The 25,560-nt window shown below is 34.8% G+C and overlaps 1 protein-coding gene across 1 annotated transcript in view; it reads left to right on the forward strand.

The window, feature by feature from the left end:
- Nucleotides 1-25,560, forward strand: part of AGMO (alkylglycerol monooxygenase) — a gene marked incomplete at both ends in the record, with an annotated part of 178,403 nt that overhangs the window by 49,279 nt on the left and 103,564 nt on the right. The window contains 1 exon segment of the mRNA XM_079538575.1: nucleotides 24,698-24,801. Coding sequence (XP_079394701.1) covers nucleotides 24,698-24,801 — 104 coding nt within the window.

Consider the following 25,560-nt stretch of genomic DNA (forward strand, 5'->3'; position numbering starts at 1 on the left):
TGATCTTTAATACGTTAGCTACATAGTAATGTGATTAAGTTATTTATCTCTCCTGGTTTAAAACCTCTTTTAAATGGTCTGAGCTAGACTGGTCCATTATTTTTTTTATGTGAATCTTAAATAAAGTAACAGAGCACGATACCCTCAGACAATAGCTTGTACTAGATAATAGACAATTGATTTCAGTTCTGTAGGAGGCAGATTGACTTCCCATTTTGTAAAAATTAAAATGTTAGAAGTGGAAGGAATAGCCTCTGGCCAGGCCTAAATAGCATTAGCACATGCTATTATCTAGATGTATCATCACTGTTTCATTTTATAGGAGATGAATTTAGTTTGTTTGCTAGATGCTTGTATTTAAAGTGTTAAGTAAGCTTATAGGAATGCAGCAAGTAACTTCAATTGAGACTCAAATGACCTGTAAGCAGATGGAATTATTTCACATCTGAAATATATATTTAAAAAAAAAATTAAAAAAATATCTGAAATGAACATTGCTTTGTTCAAGTACGAGATGTATTTAACCTTAGATTTCTAATCTATGCTGTTACTAAGTTCATTCTCATAACATATGAGAAATGCCTCCTTGTAAACTTATACTTCTAGTGGCCCAGCGGGGTAGAGTAAATAGATCTGCTTTTTGTTAGCTCTGTATCTACTAGCTGCTTGAAAAAATTTGTAATATAAAGACACTCAGAAGGGAAATGAATATTTTATCTATTTGTTTCTAATATAAAATTGAAAAGGAAAGTGGAGATTTTTCTTTCTGTAATAAATGCAGAAGGACACATGGATCCATTTGCACTTTCTATTTTGTATTCAATAACTCTTCCGAAACACAATACATCATAAAAATATTCTTTATATAAAACATAATAAACATATGCAACCGCAGCAACTCCAGGTACTTGTTATTTCCAAGTAGTCCAAATACAGAGACTTGAGGAATATCCTTCTTCCTAGGAAGATATGGCCATGGGCAAATGTTGGGTGCTACTCTGAAGCTTCTGCTTGCCTTTAAATCAGTCTAATCTCTGATCCAAAAGTCACGAAGTAATGAGTATTGTTTGGTGCTTGTTGGCAGATTTTGGAACCAGCCTGTGATGCTCTAGGAAACATAATGAGGAGTTAGACGAGAGTAAATATTACAAAAAGCTCTTTGAGCCACCCAGATTTGAGGAGAAAGCTAACATTATGTTTCTTTATGTAAGTTAGAAGAATTCCAGAACTGTATACATTTAGACTGTACCCAGAGTGTCTTCTGCTTAGAGTAGCATGAAATTTCAGTTTGTACTTCCAGCAAAGTGACTATGTGCCTAATTGCTTGTCCGGACTGATTTTGCTCATCCGTTCCACAAACTGAGAGCAATATTTTCAGTCCCAGAAGCACTTTCCATGCTCCTGTACTGCAAAATATGGAGAGGCAGAAAACTTCCAGTTCTTTTCATTTTCCTGGGATTGCATGCATCCTTACGAAGGGCTGGAAGACTTGACAAAGAAATCCCACTGCTTTGGAAGGATGCTAGAAATGAAGTTACAATGATGAGCAAAGTCTCCTGGAAAGAGCAGCCCTAGGCATGGTGGCCCTTCCCTACTCTTTCTGCTGCCAACAATATCTGTTTGGAGGAGCCTGTTTCCAGTTTTCTCCCCACTTGACCCCAGGTGTAAACTGTTTTCCTGTTGCCTGATTAGAGGAAAGGCTGCAGCAGGAGAAAGGAAAAAGAAAAAAAAAAAAAAAAAAGAGATTCAGGCTTCATTCAGTGTGCAGTGGATTATCTGTGTCTCCAGGGATGGCAGTGCCTGCCCAACCCTATTTCCAGGGTGTTTCCAGTCACACCAAATACATTCTAGAAAAGACCCAGGAGCACATTGCTTGGCGGGAACAGGATGTTTTTGTTTGCCAATGAGTGTATTTAGAGACTGATCACATCTGAAAATCTTGGGCTTGACCTTGAGTTATGCATGTGTAATTTGTAGATGTATCCACACGATGTATGCACATTCATATTACTGCTGTACATAACGTGGAGTTTGTGTGATTTGAATGCATCTATTTGAGGATAAGATAAAAAATACAGCATTGAGCTGTTGTAGCTATTCTTTTTCTTGCACAAAACTTAAAATTCTGGTATTACTTCTTGATTGATTCCAGCTATGGCCAATTTGGCAAATAAAAAGTAAAATTTTCCATTTTTTTAAAGCAGGCCCATAGAGACAGTGTTGAGAAAGGAAATTGTATCTGGCAAGTTAAAGCTGTCTGGATCACCATTCTTTACTTCACTACAACATACACCCACAGAAACTTTGAACTCCACTGCATCCTAAGTTCCTATTGGCTTCATTTCCAAAGATTCAAAATATTTCTAATAAAAGATATCATTGGCTAGCTTTTTCCTCTGAGTTTTTAAATAAATGGTGTGATCTGTTGTTGCCAGTTTCCAAAATTGGGTGAATCATAAGAAAGCATAGTTTACTTTTTGTTTATAATTTGAAAAAGTTGGCCCTTGTTTTTAGGATTTTTCATTTTCATTATTCACAACTTCATTATTATAAATGTGGGAAACCTACTGGGAAAAGAATGCTGCAGACACACATACACAGATCCCAAATCCAACCCCCACATTGTGATTTTCCTATTATTGCCTCACATCTGGAATGTGTAACTTGCAAACTCAACCATAACAAGAATTATGGTTGAGCAAGTTAAAAAGTTTGCATTTTGATGAGTAGAGGAGTAAAGTTCACCCTGATAAGGACTTTTTAAAATTCATTTCAAGCCATGTCTTTTTTTTTTTTTTTTTTTTTCTCTCAGAAAAGAAGAAAAAAAGAAGAAAATAAGTGCTCACTTTTATCCTAAACCCAGGAATTTAAAACCCTGCTAATGAGAGTGCAAGCTCACACAGCTGGCTTGTAATCAGAACTGACTGTACTCCACATTGTCTTGCATGGATATCCAGTCCTTTTTCTTCTTCTTTCTCATCTATACATTGCAGCTGGAACACAGTGGTTTTATTTCTTTTACTTCTTTTTTTTACTTCATAGTTTGTAGCTCATGTTATACTGAATAGCATTGTAAAGGGTAAGCTTAGTAAGGGGATTGGATTGAAGGTTACAGCTTTATCTCTACATAACTCAGAATTTTTCTACTGATATTTTGAAGGGAGTAAAATGTGAACAAAGTCAAAACAATGTTCTTTACCTTTCAATGCTGATAAAGCCTAAAATGATTATACATTTCAAAGTAGACTGACATGAATGATTTTCTTCTTTAATCATTTCTAGATGGATGATTAAGAATTACTGTATTTATGGAAACCCTTCTATACCTGATATGCTTGATATGTATCTGAAATAGTGGCTATATGTAGATTCTGTGCAAATTAACAAAATGCAGATCATGAGAGTTGCCTAAATGTGAGCTTGCATTTTCATGAGCTGCACAAGAATGTGTAAAAAGGAATGAATCTGCAGTTGCTCAGTAACTTTTTATCTTCTTTAAATTCTATAGCTAAGGTCTGACTGAGTTGATAAACTTCACTATAGGATGACCTGAGCCTGATTCAGCAGTCTTGCAAGCTTTTTAAAGAACAATCAAGTGTATCCAATTTCCATTTCCATGGCTAAAGTTATGGATGGGAAAATTATACAAATACTCCAAGAGATCATAACCACCAAGTTATATAAGGTTATGGTTCTATTTTGAATGCTGATTCTTCCATTTAGAGGCTTGAGCGTTGCCAGAGATGTACTCTGCATCCTGCACAGGTGAAGAAATTGAAGGTTTGTAGGCTGGAAGAACTCAAGTGAAAAGTCTGCTAAAGAAATGTAGAATGTCAGAATATTTTCACTATGATCGCCTAGGAGAAGTTTGTTAGCAAGTTACGATCCAATAAACCTATGGAAATCTAGTGCATTTCCAAATAATAGGTATTAACAAAAAAGTTTGCTCTCTTAGCCATACCAGTGGTGATTATAATTGAGAAATACAATCAAAAAAAGTAAAAAAGAAAAGGTGGATCAGTATCAAGCCACAGTGAGCACTGATAGATTCAGGTGCAGAACTTTATTGCTGCAGATAAATAAGTTATTACAGATAAGATTTCTACAGCTACAGACTAATATTTCCATTTTTTTTTTCCATTAACTGATGATGAATTTACATAAGTTATTTGGTAAAGGAATTGAAAGATCTCTGACTACTGCAACTATTCTCATAACGTGTGCTTTGCACACTTTTTCAGATGTGTACAATGAAAGTATCATTTATGGAATAGCTTCCAAACAACAGTAGGCTACCCTGAGAGCTTAAATCCTTCCACTTCCAAAGTGATCAGATCAGTATGAGGAATGATTGAACCATTCTATCTGCTCCTACTGCCAATCTGTACAAGAACACTGTAAAGTATGAGTGAACATAAGACTAGCTAGCATCTGCACATTGGAATTAGCTCATCATCTGAAGCTGAAAATATTGGCTCTTCAGGATAAAGATATTTAGAGTAAACAACTCCCTTTATTCACAAACACTGTATCTTTTACGAAATAATTCCATCTCATTCGTACTCTCTAAAGAAATGCAATGTCTATTAACTTGTCTTTCACTTCCTGTCAATAGCTCAGGTTCTAATTTTTTCTTGTTTTACACATGCTCTGATACTTGTATCTAATGTAGGATATTTTTTGTTTGTTTCTTTCTTTTCCATTTTAACTGTACAGAGACAGCTAGTGATGAAATGAGCACAGAATTGGCTGTGCATAAAACTTGGCCAAAATGAATGTCATTTCTCCCCTGGATGGTAAATGATTGACAACACAGCAAGCAATATGATTGGTACAAATTTGAGATAATTTGATTTCCAGGTACTGAATATGCCATTTGGCATATAAACTAATCTATTATAACTGTAGGGAAGACGGTGAAATGAAGATATTTCCCTGTTTACTATGTTTCCTTCTCACTACTTCCAGACATACCGCTGTCCTTAAAAAATCTAGTTTGAGCACTAATTTGTCCTCACAAAAATTGAATGCTATTAATAATATTGGTTATGCTTACATTCCTGCTGCATTGCAGAAAAGGAGTCAAACCGACCATTCTCTTCCATGTCCTGCAGAGGATCTTGCTTTCCCAACTCAGTATGAACACATGCTGTTAGGATGACAACCACAGCTTTAGCATTTCACTAGGTCATTGCAGTACATCCTCAATAAATATGAAATAAAAAAGTCTAAAAGGGTTTTTTACTTTCTATATCTTTGACAGCTCTTTACTGGTAGCAAAAACTTTTGAAATTAAAAAAATGGAATTTGTTGTGAGAATGGAATTGTTCCTGTCAGCTAGTTTCTTGTAAACTGTGAGAAGTGGCTGTCAGTTAGGAGGAAAATTCTACCTTTATTATCAAGATCATAGGGAAATAAATCTGAGTGAAAGGCAAAGAACAAAGTCCCCTTTCTTCCTTTATGGATCTTTAAATACATTACTAGCATCTAGATATCAGTTTTGTCTCTAAAACCGGAATCTGGGTTCTGTAGAGTACAGTAATGTAAGACTTTGGCAACAAAAGCATCTGTTGGATCTCCACTGCAAGCAAACTGATGTCTCTAAATGTGCTAAGGCTGACTGTAGAACAAACCACATCTGTGCAGATGCACTGCAGAACACATGTGCCCAGCAGGTTCCATGAGCAGTCCAACTTGATGCGTCAATTCAGGGTACAGATGATGTAGTCCTTTACCATGACCATGAGCTTTGTAGTTAAAAAAAAAACACTCAAAAATATTTAGATTTATAAGTAAGGCTAGCAGAGGAAGTTTGTTTGCTTGTATGAATCTGAAGTGCCATTTCATATTTCGTCTGCATTATCTCTTTAATACTGCCATTTGACTTTCAGTGTGCAAACTGCCTGCATGGTATCGTCAGATGATCACATTTGGTTGCTAGGAGACAGGAACTGCCTCCTGATATTTTTTTTCCAGTTTTCTAATCATTTTAAGCTCCATCTTGATTGAGAGCTGCCTCTAAAGATAGCATCTCTGATTCCCACTGCTTGACTGCCCATTGCCCCCACCCATCTTCACTATTTCTGCCATCCATAACTACTTTGTTGCTCTGGTACTCATCTGCTTTTTCCTTCAGCTGATGCAATTTATTAATCCAGCGTACTTCTAAGAACAGGCTTTTTGTTTGTTTGTTTTTGTTTGTTTTAGTCACTGTAAGACTCAGTGTTCCAGGAAATGAATTCATAAGCTACAGATAATATAGTTGCCATTGCTACCACTTAGGTAGCCTCATCTAGCTGAAAAAACATATTTCAACATTTCTATAGGAAGTAAAAATTTTTTTTTTTTACTTTAACTTCGAGTGCTTTTTTCTTTCGTATAAAAATGATCTAAGTGCAAGATTTCGACTAATAGTTTTGAACTAAATCAAATACTAACATATTGATGATAAATTCAATTTTTAATGAAGAACTTATATTTTATGAAGAGATAATTTCATTTGCATAAATATACATGCAATATTAAAATTCTTGTTTCATAATTATAATTTAGTACAGCTTTTTGTGTAAGTCCTCACTGTCTGCAGAATTCTACCTATTGTGTTGAATGATTGGAGTGATTCTTGTTAGCAAGATAATTTATGCTTTGTACTTAATCATGCTGTTGGTCTTCTTAGTGCTGTTTCCCCTGAAAATAATGTGTTCATTTTAAAATAGCACTGATTTTTAAAATATAGGTATATTCAAACTTATCATTATCTTTTTTAAGAATTGGTGACAGTATTTTTTTATAAAAAACATCAACTATCTCTTAATTCTCTTATGTTACGTACTTTACCAAGTCATTTATTACTCACCTTCGTCTCTAAATGCAGATGTTTTGGACTTAGTAAATAGTTAAAGTGAGTACTTTATGGATTTATAAAATGTAAGTTCTTAATATTACAACTGTTAAAGACTCCTTGGAATTTTAATATTAATGATTGCTTTGTTCTTAACTTACATATACAGCCTGTCATCTTAGAGGATTTTCTTCATAGCTCCCTCAGCAGTACTGAGGCCACACATAGCAAATACATGTTTGATGCTTATTTATAAAGAATTTGACCTATTCTTTTACTTCCATCTTGCAGCTTCTTCCTTATGACCTCATCATTTCACTCAGTCAAGCCTTGTAAAATTTTGTTTGTCTCTGGGAAGTACTGTAATCAGTATAATTTCCCTTTTTTTTTTTTGGGGGGGGGGGGGGGTCATTGTCCTTCTAGTTTCTATGGTAGAATTGGTTGTACAGATGTATTTTGAGATGAAAATTTTTCATGATAGTAGTGTAAGGCTTTCTCAGCCATCTCTTGGCTGTAACCTTTGACATCTCCACTCCCCTACTTCTGAAACCATTTCCTACCAGAACCCAGCAGATCTTGTCCATGATAGATTGAAATTCTGGGTTGCAGCTGGAGATCTCATCAGATGTGCAGTGCTCATTCATTAATCCAAAATAGTGGCCATAAGCAAACTCTGACATGTGCTTTTAAGTTTGAAAGTTTTGTTGTGCAGAAAAATAGTGTGGTAAGTAGGCTCTGGGTAATATCTATATTCATAGATAGATATTCACAATAGATATTACAACTAAAATTTAGAGTCAGAAATTAGGGAATGTAAGCTTTACCTGTGTACTGAGAGATGACTGTACTGCAGAAGTGTTTATCATTAGATAATACATAACTACATACTTACACAGAAGTACACAGAATAGAGCTTGTTTATGGACTCAAAATCTTATACATATGTTGTTCAGCTGTCTTGGTTTTAAATTTCTACAACTTTATCTTCTAAGGAGCCATCAAGAAGTTAAAATCACACCTTATCTCCTTGCATCCTTACCTGCATCTCTTCCTTATTTTAAGTGCTTTTGTACTGATCTGCTAGATTAAAGAAATATCAAATCTTGACAAGTAAAGTAACAGAGCGGATATTTGAGAGGCAGAGAAGTGTTGTTCTTTGTCAAAACTTTTACTAGAGAATGGTGATAGATAGAAGGTAACATTTTTGACCATTGTCTTACTACCATAAGCATCACTTGAAGTTACAGCAACTGAACTGATTCTAGTCCAGAATTTCCCTTGAGGATGTTGATGGAAGTAGGGCAAGACTGTATCTTGGATAATCAGCAACATTGTATGAGCTGGAGCTCATACAATGGCAGATTGCTCTTCCAGACCTAGAACTATTTTAGAGATCAGATTGAGGTCCAAAGAACAAAAATTAGGCTCCACACAAGAGAATTTACTTGTAATGATCAGGGATAAGTATCTCGGGAAAAAAAAATGCAACTCAGAAAAGAAGTTAGAAGTAAAAAGAACTTAGAAAATTCAGCATCAGAGAAGTTATATTTCTCAGTAAAGAACTCAATGATATTTTCTGATATGACCTGACATTAGTCAGTAGTTCAGTGTTTCTGCTCAAGATTCCCATCAAAATTTTGAGAAAGTTAAGGAAACATTTTTTTTTCTTTTTTTTTTTTAATGTTTCTAAAGGAGACTTTTGCAGTACAAAAAAAGAAAAAGAAAAAAAAAAGGAAAAAATCTGGTTCTTTATGGTTGGTGATCATCTTGATTTATCTGAAAATTAGATGCAGATGTTTGTCATTCATGGTTCACTCGTTAAGCTGCAATAAGACCACCCCACCTGTAAATTTCCCCCATGACCTGTGCATGAGGTCATAAACCTTGGGTCATGAGGTTGTCAATTGATATGTAAGCTCCCAAGATCCATTGGACACCAAAAGTGTGAAATTCTTATAAAGTTTAAGCAAGTTTATTGCTGGTTTCCAGAGAGTGCCATTGTTTCATGGTCTTTTTATCTTCAGTTGCTCTTGTCAAGCACTGCAATTCAAGAGAAAACTGAAAGGCTACTGCACATACAGGCACTACTGTGGCCTCAACAATTTGCAGAATTAAGCCTTATCTGAAAAGTTGCTTGTGAGAAGGATGTTGTTTTATTTTTCTGATACTAAATTTATGTGCCTTTTTTTTCATTTGAAGTTTTATAAAGGAGATAGTGTTAAGAATACTTATACACTTACATAGTTTGAAGTAGTTCTAAGGCAAAATGCAGAAATAATGCAGATCCTTTTTTTAGTTAACATTTATAATATTTTTATTCATATAACAATCTGATAATTACAGAAATAATCATTTATTTTTATCCATATTCTGGATTAAGATGAAGGCTTCAAAGCAATTTTCAGAAAAATGAGACAGTGCATTGGAATCCAGATATCTTTCAGTAGTTGAAAAAAGGGCTTATCTTCATGGTAAACTCACTCAGATTTTGTTTAAACATAAAATTTTGCGATCTGATTCCAGTCTTATCTGCTCACTTGATTTCTCTACTAGAAGAAAAGAGTTGAATGAAGTGTGAACAGAATGTTGTAGCCTTACTATTCATTTAGAGTTTATGAGAACTTTGTGAGAAATGTGTTTGCTATGTATTTTCCTATTTTGGGTGTGTTTATCTGTTGATAAAAGAGCCAAGTGGAAAATCAATACCTTTGCAAACATGCTGGAAGAGTTGTAGAAAAGAATGGAGTGGCTGGCAGAGAAAATGTTTGTGCTACTTGTTTTTTTTTTTTAAACTTTTTATGCGTCTCTTTCTCTTCATAGTGGGACTGACTTTACATGCCCCTTTTGCTCTGCTGGGTGAAAACAAGTGATGAGTTAGTCCAGGATAAATATCTTCATTAAAATGTGCAAGAGCAGAATAAAATTTACATTAATGAACATCTGTATGTACATTACACTAACATAATATTTAGGCAGATGATCACATTCTGATTATGGCTGTAATCCTTTAAAAGAAAATCCACCGAACTACCTCTCAATATATTTTGCTGCAAAATAAACTCTTGGAACTATGTCTTTTGCATTTAATGCTTCCTTTATTTTGCTGAAGTAGTGACATTTGATTAACTGATGTAATACATGGATAAATGCTAACTTGTTTAGTATTGTTCAATAACTTATACAAATGCTGTTGAGACCTTACAGTGTGCAAAATAAAAGAAAGATCTCTAAATCCCTGTCATCTTGTTGGGACAAAACACTTAAACATACATTTAATCACATCTCCATATGTAATAGGTTATCAGTTAACAAGACCCTTGAGACTAAACTACCCACCTGACTTCCTTTTAAAAGTGACAGTGACAAGATATAGGGCATTTCTCTAAAGCTGTGCTTTACTGGAACAGCAGATACATGTATAAACTAGAACAAGAAAACTCCGAATACAGGTATCCAAAAACTCTGAAATGAAGCAGGTTGGAAAAGGATGTAAAAACCCATATATTCCCTGCCAACTGCATTATTCCGGAGTGGAGTGGTGCAATCCAAGGAAATTCATAGCGACATCTCCATTTTCTCAGTGTTTTCTGTGCCCCTGGGAATGTCTCTTTCTCTCCACCACCTCAGAAGTTTGGCTTTGGCTATACTCATTCACTCTGCTACTCCACTGCCCAGCCAGCTATATTTAAGCAAAATGTTCTGTATGCTGTCAAGAAAAAATGGTAGACAAATCAACCATCCACCTGTACCGCGCATTGATGAAAATGCTTGCATCCCATCAGAATCAGGATCAAGAAAATGTGTAAAGTACATTGTTAAAGGCATTGCTAAAATATGATCTACACTGGGGAGGTGTAGTATATTTCTAATTTCAAACTCTTCTCTAATATTCCAGAATTGCGACAAAATGAAGCAGCAATCAACAACTATGGATATTAGTAGCTGAAAGAATCTCATGTTTTATACCTACTTTAATAAACCTACAGGAAGACTAAGTATAGATAAAATGCTTGTGTAGTTTTTTCTAAGACTCCTAATAGATGTGAATTGCAATTTAGCAGTTAGACATGCAGTCTCATTCTCCTGCACCTTTAGTGCCTGCAGAATGGAATCAAACCTCAGACACTTACCTGCAAAGATGATGACATTTTGAATGAAAATATATGTAAATGCAGAATAATCTATAAGGTGTCATTCATAAGGTATCTGAAAGGCATGGTTTACTCTACCATAAATATTATTATGTATGACATCACATTACAGTGAAGAGACCTGTTTTGGAAAGTAAAGATGTGTTGAATTAATGAGCTCTTGCATCCAGTCATAATAATATTGTGTTCCTCTTTTTAAGACTATTTTTAATTAAATTAACTTAAACTATTTTCAAACTATTTTAAAACTGTTTCAGTGGATTATTAAAATTTTTACTGAATCAGAATGTGCTTTGCAACTAGCAGTAACTTTGCTTTCTTAACAGCAATTTGCTTCCATGGTCATGCAAAAGCCACTTTCACTTTATTTTGTTTTAAACTAAGCATTATATATGTGAAAATTGTACATAAAAGTTTTGAAATAAATTAATGCAAATTGAGAGTTTCATTGTTAAGCTTCTTCTTGCACCTGTGAAATGCCTTCCCAAAGTTGTATTTATAGATTGAACTGTGCCTCATATAAGATGAAGGAGAGATGTGGATATGTTTGATGCAGTTGTAGATTAATGTATCATTCAATCTGTGTTACTACATGTTAGTCATGGCCATGACTTTTCCTTCAAAATTTCATTTTTTGATACAAGAAATATATATTGTAACTTTAGATTTTGTTTGTATCTAGTAGCATTTAGCCTTTAGAGGTTAAGGTTTCTGGGGCCTTGTTCTGCTTCTTTTGTTTGTTTGTCTGTTTTGTTTTTGTTCTGCTTCTCTCTTTAGCTTTTTCTATGGCTTGCTACATAAAATGTGCTGTAAAAGGCAGGACTTCTGTTTCACCTACCAGTTTCTCTTCTGAGTAGGTAGCATTGTAAATTATTAAATACAACTACAGACAGTGTCATGATAACTTTTAACGTGATGGTGAAGTGAGAGCATTGATCTTAAGTAATTTGAGTCAGAAAAATATGAACAGGTAAACTATTTGTAACTTCTTACAGCTGAATAGGAACATAAGTAATATTAGTAACAGAAAAAAGGCCATCTGGTCCAGCTTGCTTGAGTTTGTTTGATTGGTTGATTATAATCTCAACCACCTGCTTTTCCACTGAGCTCTACTTCACCAGTCCTATCCTATTCCAGAAACAAATGTATCTGTCTTTTGTACGCCTTTATAAATCTTTCCTTATAAGTTTGGTTATTCAGACCTTATGTGGTCTTATGGTCCAGGAGGTCCCAGGTCTCAGAAGAGGCTGAGGCTTCTAGATCCTGGATACTCAAAAACACACAGAAGTACATGCTCCTGATTTAATGGTTTGTAGTCTACGTTCAGAAAATGTATAGAGATAATTAGAAGAGTGATGTGGTTAAGACTAGGTGGAAATCTATTTGGTAATATGATTGTCTTGAGCACTTAAAAATGGAAGTGTTTATTTTACTTTTATGCTGAAAAACAGATATATATATATATATATATATATATACACAATGTTTATAATATCACCAACATCCTATTAAGGCATTTATTATTATTATTATTATTTTTTTCTGGGTAGTACTAAGTTTCTTGTAATTTTTCTTGGGAATAAGGAAAGCATTTAGTACTCATAAACTTCAGCTACTTTTGCCAGAACCAGAGGGAAGTAAACATGAAGCAATATTTTCATTTTACAAAATAAGGCACAGAGACATGCACTGTTCTGTCCTTTTTAATTCTCTTTTCATTTTATTGAATATGTTACTTCTCAAAGGCACTGGTTGAGTAATTAGAAATATCATTTAAATGAGATCAAAGCAACTTGACCATTTAAGTAATAATTTGCTTAGTTTCTTCAAAATAATACATACATGTTTTTCCATTTCTTTATAAGTGCATGTAAATCTAATGTACCGATGTGTTCTAGCAGCAATTGAAAAACAAAATTTGCTTGTGTTCAAGCCTTGTTTTTTAAAATATTATTTATTGGTAGGGGTAAATGATGAGTGTATTTTATTACTTGCACCAGGTGCTTTAAACTATACCACTTTGATTGCCAGGGTCGTGATTCTCTCATGTTACCTTTTAGCAATTCCTCCAGGGTTTTAGCAAAGGTTCTTAGCCTGGACTGACACAGTTGTGCTGTGTTTCCCTCTGGCCTCCATTCGGTGGATGCTGTGAGCCTGTTGGCTGAGCAACCAAAATGGAGATTTCATCCGTTGCTGGGGCTTTCCACCCCAGAATAGTAGTTAATTCTGGGATGAATGTGGGGTAGTCATTTAACTTACAAGCTTTGAGAGCTCCCATGCTGGATGTAGAGATAATGGGTACTGGCGTGCATATAAAATATCTTATGAAATTATACATAAATACTTGCTGTTTGATATGTCTTAACACACTGTAAAAAAATTGTATTTACAAGTATGTTTTCTATAAAAAAATCAACACTTTGCAGATAAATAGAGAGAGATTCTCTGTTTCTCTCTCCTCCCCCGCCAACTGTGGGAGGAGTTTGGCTGTAGAGTAGCATGATCTTTTTGGTAGACTAGAGTTACATTTGGCAGAGTCTGCTTAAAGAGGCCAGGCAGCATGCTCTCATTTTGGGTCAGTAATTTTCGCTAGCAACGGATTTTAACCAGAGATCTCCAAGCTGAAAAGAAAAAAAGAAAAAAAGAAAAAAAAAAAACTTCTATTTTTATATTTAAAATAAAATACTCTACACTTGCCAGATAATAATGACACTTTATAAAATAGAGGAGACTATTTTTCTTAGGCAGATCTGTTTCCTATATACAACTTTAGTGGTTGAGGTAAGTCTGCAGTCTTGTGTCTTGCACTTCATAGCTTTAATGCTTATTTTTGTGTTTTTGGAAAGAATAAAGTACAGAAAATGAACACTGCATTGAACTTCCAATCTCAGCCTGTTTTCATAGCTTAGAGGAAATGGGTAAAGGATAAAAATTACTTAATTTACAATGAAATATATTACTATGACACAGTTAATTAGTTAAAAATCATTTCTGTCTCTGCAGTCCTCTCCATTCTGTTAGCTCAGCTACAAATTATTTAGCCATTAGATGTAGGTCTTAAAAGTCAGAAAATGTAATAACAGCCAGGAGATGTGGCTGCGAAAACCAGTGAGCATGTAGAAGGAGTGCATTTTTACAGGTCAAGTGCTATAGCTGTTCTTCAACAAATCACTCTGAATTAGCAGCAGAGGAGCATGTTTGTATTCCTGTTCCCCCACACCTCCAGATTCAACTGTTAGCTGCTGTTGTTACTAGCCCTCTTAAACTCCTAAGCCTGGGATCTTTGTCTGCAGGGAGTGCTGAAGCAGGTTTGGCACCACAGTTACCACTACCAAAACTTAAAGGAAACATTGGAATAGGCTGTAAAAGAGAAGCTACTTTGACTATGCTTTTATCAGTCTTCATCTAGTAATTAATTATGCTACTTCCTCTTTCCCCAAAATATTTATATAAATAACACATCTGACTTGTGTTCAAAGAATAAAACAGTATCATTAACAGTGGACAACAAAGTAAAAGGTTTTGTTGAAATGTAATTTATGTCTTTTTGCTGAGCGTGTCTAATTAAACTGTTGTAGCTCCAGGGATTGCTTCAGCATAAAGATGAGCCTGAATTTGTGTAGAATTAATTTAGGTATGTCTTTGTTCTGTGCTGAAGGGACAGAGCAGGGTGTAGTGGGAGAGAAAACCTGAAAGATTACATTGGTGATGGTGTTAGAGGCACCCTCTAGACAGTCCTAGCTGATGGACCTGGGGCTGGGCTGTACAAGATGGATCCTGGCTTGGATCCATATTAAAGCAAGCTAATTTGATCATTTTTCACTTTTAAATTGTGGCTGTGTGCTTTGACAAGTTGCCTGTGGTTTGGTCTCCTTATCTAATCTATCTGTATTTCTTCCACGTTCTTCTTGTTCAAATGATAAATGGAAAAAGAATGTTAAAGTTTCATCATACTTAATAGTGCCCAGAGCCAGTCTGTTCTATGACAGTTGCAACAATAGGTATCTGTTTGATGCATGCAGAATATCTATGGTCAGCTATGAAAGGTGAAAATGCACATTTCTTTTTGTATATGTCACATACACTGCAAATAAGCAATAAGTCTATCGCTGCTTAGTAAGCTGTTACTCCAAGCATATATTAGCTCATTTGATTTCTGTGAGAAAGAATGTGAGACTTATAAAACAAGCATATAAATAAATATGATTGGCCTAGATGCCTGAACTTGAGTTTGAAGTGTTAGCAGTCCTTTGTTTCAAACTGCATAATATATAATGAACCTGTTTCAAGTTCTGGTAAAGCTAATGGACATTTTTAAACTGAATTCAGTAACTTTTGGATCAGATCCATATAGAACACATGTGTATTTCCTAAAATGTCTGTCTGGGTTTTCCTGTAGTTTGTAAATCCAGAAGCTGGTGGGAGCGAAGTCGTGCATACACTTTTTCTTTTCTTTTTTTTTATTACATATATATATATTTTTCCCTAGAATATTTTAAATGTTGATTTAAGGGGTGTGGTGTATCCTGCACGTCCCCCAGGTTTCCCTGATATTCTCAGTAAATTGTAATGGATTCTTTTGTAAGTCTAATCTGCATTTGCAAGTATCTATCATTCCGGAACTTAGTTAATAAATCAATTAAAACCCTGCAGGAGAATACTCTGTAGAACTAATTTCACTTTTACACTAAAATAACTGCACTGCGTTATCAGTGTTAACACTTACTCTTTCTGGCTTTGGAAAAATGAAGAGCCAAATAAATGAATGCAGGAATGCAGCCTGAAAAGTGGAACAAAGTAGAGGTTGAATGAAGTGCCCGTGTATATTTCTTTTTCAAAAGTCTGTTTTTGTTTGTAAGTTGGAGGACTTTAATTTTTTCCTGTTCATTTTTGTTTTCTTTTATTTCTGTCTTTCTGTCTGTCTTTACTTTTTTATATTTCCCTAGCATTTTTTTAATGTATTGTTCTGAGGGGCAAAAAGTAAAGATAAAAAAGGTAAAGAAAAAGTAAAGTAATGTGGCTAAATTAATATGTTATTGTTTTCTTCCTTATATCCTGCAGCTTTATTTTTCTGTAGCGTATGTACGTTTAGAGTTTTGAACATTGTGGGAAAAGGTTTCACTGGCATCTATTCTTGCCATTAAAGTGCTTCCCATCTGAATATTGCCTGCCAAAGTATGTGGTATCCTGTGGAGCAAGAGGATGAGGACATAGATTGCAATGAAGCTGAACAGTTTGCACTTCCTAACAGTGACACCAGACATCAATCTTGTATAGAGACAGCCCAGAATGCAGGAGAATAAGAACTCTCTCTCTCTCTCTTTCTCCCCCGCTCTCTCTCTCTCTCTCTCTCTCAAAAAAACAAAACAAAACAAAAGCCTACCAAAAAAAAAAAAAAAAAAAGATTATCCTCGATTTTCTTTCCCCATTTAATTCCAGTATTTTCCTTCTAAGACCCTCAAAAATGAATATATATGCAAATTGCATAAGCTGACATTTCAGTGGCAAAGGGGCTTTCAGAAAAAATATTATAAATATACATAAGAAATTTGAGAAGTAAACTATGTATCTATAGGCTCTCTGAAATAATTTTTTTAAGAATTAACTTAGTTTCAGTTCTTTTTATTGTCGAGCTAAGGAGTAAAGTGCTGATTTGGTCACAGCTAATGTGTTTCACACATTTCTACCACAGTTTGACTTAAGTATTCAGCAACACCAAGTTATATTATACAGGCTGGCAAATACTCAGAACTAAGGATTGCCAGTGCTGCAATCAGCCATATTTGGAAAAGCTTGACTCAAGTTTGCAGCTTGTATGAATTGACATAGCTTAATAAAAGTCATTTTGCACCAGCTGCTGAGGATCTTCTCCTTTAAAAGGAATTTGTTGCAGGTTTTAATTTTAATATATAAATCTAGTTCAATGATTTGTGATGGGGTGATTAATGAACTATATGCTCCTCTTTGTAGTAAAAAATAAAAATAAAGAAGGTGTGGAAAGAGCTAAGTGCTGCAAAAACTTGATACAGGAATGAGGTGTGAGAGTTCGTATATATCATGTCATTCAATCAGGAGGTTGTGAGAGTCAGTGGGCAAACATCACTGTAACTACTGAAGGAAGGGTAACCAAAGGACTTTGCCCAATAGTGTATGCATGCTGGGAAATGTGACATGGCTTGGGACTGGGTTCACAAACTGGATTTTAGGCTATGATGTAGTTATTTTTTAAGGTACCATGACACTGATTATTTATTTGTTTATTTATTTGGTAATAATCAGTGCTGTTTTCAGACTATTAAACGTAAAGAATCTATCATGAAAGCCAGGGCAGACAGAAAATAGCCTCACTTCTTACAACCATGAAAGAGACAAGCAATTGTCTAACAGTTGCTGCTGTCATGATTCCACAAAGTACAAAGATACAGCTTTTTGCAACAGAGATCACTCAGAACTCAGATGAACAAAACTGACCAGCCACAAAGCTGATCCAAGCAACTAGAGAGCTGGCTCTAGGAATGTATGAGAAGCAGGTCATACAGGTCATACTCAGGCAAGCTGGTATAAGAGAATTTGTGTGAGATGCAGCAGTGGACTAAAAAATTATGAATGAAGTCAGTGAAGTGAATGAAGTCCTGTGGATTAGGACTGACCTGCTGTAATGATGTTAGACTTGTGTTTGTGTTGATATAACTATGTTGCAGAAAGTGTGATTCATGCATTTTAGCTTCTGAGGGAACTACTCTTACAAGAAAAAAGAGGAAGTCTCGGGGGGCGCTGAGTCGTTTTCTTGGTGTCTTTCCATCCTATGCGTATGAAATAAAACAGGACATTTATTTGTTGTGTGGGCCATTGTTTTTGACCTGGCTAAGCTCTGCTTTTTTGACCATGTTATATCTTAGATACTTTACAGATTCAGAAGTGTATGGGAGGATAGTTTAGACCTCTCAGATTTTTGCTATGAGGGGATATGATCTTCTGGGCAGCATATGTAATACTTTGGCTTGTCCTGGGTCTTCCCACGTTTCCCTAGACCATTCTGCATCTTAAGTTTTGCAGATCTTATTGTAGATTTTCATGTGGGAGCAGTTTTGTGTTTTCAACTGGTATGGCAGCAGATCAAACAGGAGATTTTGGCATGTGGACAGATTCTGGAGGCAGGTTTTGTAGAAGGTCGCTTCAGTTTTTGGCCTGTAAGGCATGGGAGCATATACCATGTATTACTTGATTATAAGTTAGCCCACTCAGTAAATAGTTTGCTGACTGCATAGAGTAATTCAAGAAGAGAGCTGAAAAACAGATAATACTAAACAAAGCACAGAAAAAACACATCTTGCATCATGGAAGGTTCAGTGTCTAGTGAGATTTCCTAGCAAAATTGCTGGATTACAATTAAATATACTTCAGAATTTCATATTGTAGCGTTATTTTCCATTTGAGACTGCTTGTGTGACATGAAGCACTGTCTATGCTGTAACTACCTGAATACTGCAACACTTAATTGCAAAACAACCAAAGAGGAATAGATTGAGTCTTGTAAGGGAGCTTCTGCCTTGTTCTGCCTAAACTCCTGGAACAGATTCTGAGAACAAAGACTAAATTAGTCTGATTCCCCTAGCCAGCAATGGAACTTCTATTTTCTAATTGCTGATAATTGATCTCATCAGATATATATGCATAGGTAGGTGTTTTCTAATAAAAATGTGCAGAAGAGGAAAGTTCAAAATTTTTGAAGCAATGCAATAAATCATGTCTAATTCATGACTCAATCACAGTTCTACTTATAATTAGTCTTTTGATTCTTAGGTGTGACTGTCCCAGGAATACAAACTATTACTAACACTCACTGTAGTCAAGATCACAAAGTCTTATTAAAAAAAAAAAGAAAACAAAAAGATATATACATTTCCCTGTATGTAGGTTTCTTTGTGTGTGGTATGTGATAGAGTCTTCCAGATATGTCCTTGAAATCTAATCTTGTTCTCATACAGCCCTCTGCTTACATTAATGTAGCTGAGGGAAGAATTTGTTCCTATTAAAGTTAAATTCACAATATGAAGGAAGCAGAGGCTTTTAGCATACAGCATATCTTACAAAACTTATTGAACATTTAAATGAAAAGCATAAAGCAGAGTTGGGTCAGAAGAGTAAGGAAAGAGGCACCACACCACAAAAGACTTAATAAGGGCAGGTATGTACTTCTGACAGAGAGGTGATGATTAATCTGTGTAGGAAGATTTCTTTTTTCATGGTTTAGTGGTCATGGTGGTAATAGGTCAACAATTGGACTAGATGTACTTAGTGGTCTTTTCCAGCCTTTATGATTCTATATGTGATATAATGGATTCTGAGGTGACTTCTTAAAGGCATCCACATTGTTCCAAGACACAGTTATTTTTATCCAAATTTTATTTAAAAAAACAGTAATTCTCCCTCCCAGCAATAAATCTATGAATTTCTGTCTCAGTGGTTGTTTCATCCAATATAGAATTCAGGTGGTAAGGATAACCTTTGATAAGAGCTCTGCATGAGAATAGATCTATTCAAACATTTCAGAAGCATGAAAAGAAGCATTCAGAAGCAAATCAATTAGAGTGGAGGGGGAAGGTCATGAGTAATCAAACAGTTGTGGTTTTGTAAATAAGTGGAGCTTCTCTTCTACTAATGCTGACAGGAGAAATATAGACTTATGACATGATCACTATTCATGTGTCGTGCTGGGGTCAGGAGGGACCACACTGTTGGTGAGAATTTCTTGCCACGTGTCTGGCATTGTGAAGTTCATTGTAGTCTGGTAATCAGTAGCAGCAGGACCTATCTTCTAAGTAAATAACTAGTTCAATTAATTACTATATAACGAATGTATCTAATTTGTAAAATGACGTGTAGTCAAACTGAAGGTTTTGTTTATGTAGATAATAAAGAGAAACTTTCACCTGTTCTCTTAGCTACAGTCAGCGTTGATTGAAAGAGAACAAAAACTTTACATTACTCAGTATATGATATGGACATATTTCTAAATCACCTTGGGTTGTTGGTTTGTTGTTCTTTTTTTTTTTTTTTTTTTTTTAGTTTTTCTTATATTCAGAAATCCAAGTGCAGTAAAAGAAATGTGAAAAGAAATTGCCCATTTTTAATTAAAAGATCTATCTTAACTTTTAAACTAGATAAAGATCCGTCAAATCTTTATCATTTAATTGTGAAAAATTGTTGGTTTAAATCATGCAACTTCTTGAAATTACCACTGGTTATTTGGGCAAATATATTTTCTCCAGTACTTAATCAAAATGTGATGGGATGTGGAAATCACTGAAACAAACAAAAAAGTCTCATTTTGAAGTTCCCGTGTCCTATGTTCATAAAGGGAAATTATATGTGTATAGTGACCAGTTTTTACCACCACAAGGGAATACTTACTTCAACAGTGAAATATGGCCCTGTTGTTGGATCTATCTTTTTGCCTCCAAAAGAGATTTGATTAACTGGGGGGAAAGGAACGTATCTGAAATAGAAAAAAAATTAAAGCTAATTGGAGACATTTATGCCACACTGATATCATTGTTCTGGTATGTAAAACTGAATGTTTATATTTTGATTAAGAAGAGGAGGTAGAGCAGAAGGGAATGAGGGAAAACATAATACATTCTTTTTGGCTTTTCCAAAAGAAAGAAAGATCAAAGTAGGAAAGAAATTTAGTGATCTTTTTCTGCATATTGAAAACCTATGTCTAATCAAAGTGAAAGATGTTATTTCCATTTTATGTAGTTGTGACAGAACTTATACAACTTAAAACCTAGCAAAGTAAGGGCCTCCTTTGCCAATGTGAATTTCCTTGTCTTCCTTTTAATGAATGAAGATCAGATGCCTTATTTGGACATAGGGAAGATGAGAACAACATCTTGCTACTGAAGTTAATTATAGTTTAATATGTTACTTTTGTCATTGTACAAGGTCAATGAATATTTTCACGTCACTTAGTATAAATCCTGAAATATTCAGCATGTAATTCCATGAGAGAATGAATGGTGCCATTTAGATCAGTGAGGAAGGAAAGGAAATTGGTGCTATGTGTTTTGGATGATGGATGGGTTATCATCTAGTCTTCAGTTTTCTCTTTAGCTTGTCAAGTCTACATGAAGTTACCTCAGACTTAGACTTGCAACTGCTAAACTAATCGGGCTAAGAGCAGAGGAGAATTTTTATTTTTTATTTATTTATTTTTTTTACCATTAGTCCAATATTATTACTTTTATTGATAAAAGAAATAAAATTAGAGACTGAGGAAACTGAATCAGAGAGAAAGAGGCTTTGGAAAAACCTAAATGTAGCTTTGCAGCACTGATGAAGCATTGGCTATCAAGACACTGGAGCCAGGTTCTGTGTAGAAGTGCATGATGAGAGGACAGAGTTGGTGGATATAAAAAGGTTCTGGTTGGATATAAGGAAATACTTTTCCACCATGAGGACATTCAGGCCTCATGGAATGGGTTATGGAGAGTTTCTGTTTTAGGAAGTTTCCAAGGCTTAACTGACCCTCAGAAACTTGGTGTTTTTTTCTGGTGAGAGCAGGTTAGACTAGACATCTAATCTTTTCCAACCTGAATTATCCCGTGCTTCTATGACATTCACTCTTCCCAATCAAAAAGAGTGATTTTGTGCATATGTGTATTTCAGTTATGTAATTTTTATATTTTCTGTAACAGTGACTTAGAATGCATCATCAAAAATATCTTTAGAGCATTAGGTGGCAGTTCTTTCACCTATTTCTTTTCCCCGTGGTTTCATTGGTGACCGTTAACTGGTGAGATCTACAAAACGTGATCATACTTCCTTTTTTCTTTAAAAATATCCCCCCCCCCCCCCCCCCACACACACACACGCACAATCCGATAATAACTGTCTCTCTCTCTTATTTTTACCCATTACATAATAATAAATATTAGAAAGTACATGGGAGATGGTCTTTATTAATTTCATTCTTATTCATTTTTCACTTTGCTTCAAGTAGTCATTATTACATATGAATAAAAAAATGAAACCACAGCCCTTTTGTTAGGGGTCTACCCTTTATGTAGACACATACTTCCCTGATTTGGGTAGTTAATGAGCAATCAGCTGCATTCTTTAATGAGTGCTTGATCTGTTTCTTCAATGAGTTCTTGATCTGTTGGTCTGTTTCTTACATTTGTGAGATGTCTTTTACCTGTAATTACAGTAACATTTAATATTTTTAGTGTGCTGTTGCTTACAAAATGAGTTTTGGAGTGACCCATTTTATACTTATTCATGAAATTATTCTTCTCTTTCAAAAAGAAGTAATGGATAATCAGTTTCTTCACATTAATGCTGGGGACAGAAATTATTTCTGATCAAGGAATTTAACACAGACGGTGATGTTAATGTCAGCAAGAAGAGACTTTAGGAGGAAGATTTAATTCACTTAACTGTAGCAGAAAAAGTCTGAAACAGCTTTAATGGTTAAATTACTTTTGACGTAAATTTTTGTTTATGTCCCTAATATTCCTGTGGTATATTTTTGAGTGATAGATCGTTTAGGCTGACTTGCAGATCTGAAAGATTAACATTTTACCAATATTCAGTTACCTTGTTACTGTTGTTAGTGTAAGAGGCAGTTTAACTGAAAAATGAATATTAATATAATGTCTTTTTAGTAATTCATTTTGAAAGCCATTTGACCTTAACTAGAGTGAAAGTAGACTGTAAAAATCATCATAGATTCTCTTCCTTGAACTTTTCACAATGCAGAAAAATGACTGAGGGAAAGAAGCAAGATCCAGTTACTGTACCCTGTTTGTACAGCTGTACTTCATTGAGCGGAGGCTTGTGTTACACACAGTTTGTGATAGGAAGTAAATGCTTTTAAAACAACTAAGGAGACAGGTCTTTAACCTCCACCTTTTCAGATGCTTTTTTCACTCATTTAGCTTCTGTTGAGGTCTTGGGAAACATTTTAAATACAAATTATTATTGAGTACTGAAGCTCACCTGAATAATTCATCTCCTAGTGAGCTCATTAGGCTGGAGTAAATCAAGATGTTTTGTTAGTGTTATTTTTTTTTTTTTTTTTTTTTTTTTTGAGAGAGATCACTAATTCTTGATACAGTGAACATTTGCTGCTTCAGGAAGAAATGCTTTAAAGAATTAATAATTCTCAGGTTGAATGTTAAGTTAGTTTTATGATAACTGAACCTACAGTTTCCATTCAGCAATGGTAAGGATTTTCTTAGAAAATATGCAGAAATGGTGTTGTTATGCAGTCTGCCAAAAATCCATCAAAATTCATTACATTTTAAAATCTCATCATCTAACATACAAGTCTGTTACTTCCTGTTTCAAGACTGTCAAGTCCATTGAAATGTTTCAGGCACCTTAAGATCAATCTTTTCACATTGCAAACATTTTAATCAACAGGCCTGAACTACTGAGTGGAAGCTTGATGCTAGATAATTTCAAACCTTCAAATACACATTATAAGATCATTCTGTGAGTGGTGTTATAATATCTGCAAATGGCACTTCTCTGATTGTTTGGGTGAAACAATTCAGTGGTGAAGGTACCACGCAGCTGGTGGACAGCTAGTTAACTTGTAATTTCTGTAATCTGCTGCGGCTTTGAGTATGATTCATCCCTTGGGATGTATGTGACCTTGAATTAGTTTTTGTGCTAAATAGGCATTATTTGATCTACATTAGCCACCCACTTTCTCATTTTGTTGTGATTAAGGTCTTCCTCTTTCTTTGTGTCTTTATATCTGATGGCCGTGAGTTTTTTCTGGCTTTCTTTTCTGTTTGATAACCTCTCATTTAAGACTGTTTAGATAATAAAAATAAAAATAATACAAAAAAAAAAAAAGTAAATATTCATTGTGAAGAGAGCATCCAAATTTGCACTATATGAGAAAATGTTTTGAAATACAAATAGGATTTTGAAATATTTTTCTTCACTGTAGTACAACAGAGGTGTCACACTTTCAGGAAAAAAAACCACCTGACCCTGTTTTTGCCCTTATTCCAGCAACTTTTCTTAACTGTAACACAAGAGAATTTTCACTGTCTTTTGACTGATTCCAGAATTTCCAACACTTTCCAGCAAGAAGCCATTTGTTTTTCCATTTGTGTAAAAAGAGTGGGCAGGCAATGGTGTTTTGTGGTCTGTGGTACAAGTGGATTTACGTGCTCCAGAAGAGCATAACAGCAGATGTTGGTTAAGTTGTTTAAATACGAAGCATAAGATTAGTGGAACGTTCTGTGTTTCCTTCTAGTGTTGAATTATAACTTCAGTAAACAATGAAAGCTTTAAGACATAGTCAGTCCTTGTCCCTGTTAACCCCATGGAGCTCCTAATGAATCTCATGTTATCAGGAGACTTAGCTCAGGCTTTCTGAATGTTAAGCTCTCTTCTCATATCTCCTTCTGCCCCTCCCGTGATGACTTTTGTTCCTGCTGTAGTCTTACTTTCATCGACACAAAAGTTACACTGACTTGTATCTGCTTATTGACATTTAACCCATCCTACTGAAGCTCTCTCTGAACAATAGTTTTTATTACCTGGTATGCTATATTACACAATAATAGCAAAGTGTAAATTGGAAGATTAGTTGTATTTAGCTGAAGAAAAAAATGCCATGGGAAACAAGTATTACTTTATTCACTCGTACATACATCATTAGAAATTATCTATTTTGCAGAGGTTAATATACTGTGGGCAGCGCACCAGGTACATCATAGTTCTGAAGATTACAACTTGTTCACAGCCCTGAGACAATCCTTTCTGCAGAGATACACCTCCTGGGTAAGTTGCACAGGATTTGACAAACAATATCACCATGATTTAGTAGAAGTGAAAATACAATGTTTATTTCCTTTTGAAGGAGAAGATTAATTATTTAAGATATTTGGCTCTGAAAAGCAGAGGAGATGAAACGGAAGAATCTGAAAGTCGTAAGCTTTAAAAGTACATTCATCAATGCTTTTAGAGCAAACCTGAAAAGAGATACAATAGTTAAGAAGACTAGTTCTTTTTAATATATTCATAATTTCCCAAGTAAAGAGGATAGTTCTTTATTTAGTTATTCAAGCATAAGTACAGGAAAAGTTCAGAGTATAATATAACCACTCTAAAATTTCTCTGTGTAGCTGAATGGAGCAGAGAAAGAAACAAGTAAAGATTAGTTTGGACACGTGCAAACAGATTTATTTGTCTCCGCTAGTGACATATGTGTCAGCACTCAAAGTCAAAGAAGTATGCCACCACTTTTATCTAGTTTTGTTTCAGATAAAATTTAAATAGTGAGTTGTGTACACATCAAAATAGAAAATAAGACAGTTACTCACAGATTTATAAACATATTTCAGATACATTCATAAATTCGTTGAAAATACTATCCCATTTTTAGTTTTGGGCTCAGGGTAATTGCCACTTTTCATCAGTTGCTTTCTTATATTCTCTTTTGAATGCTTTTTTTTTTAACTTAGATTTTTTGTTTCTTTCTTTTTTTAAGATTATAATTTGACAATTTGAACTATCTGCATTAGATATTAAAGTAACAAA

The sequence above is a fragment of the Tetrao urogallus genome (assembly GCF_951394365.1).
Source record: "Tetrao urogallus genome assembly, chromosome: 7".
Lineage (NCBI taxonomy): Eukaryota > Metazoa > Chordata > Aves > Galliformes > Phasianidae > Tetrao > Tetrao urogallus.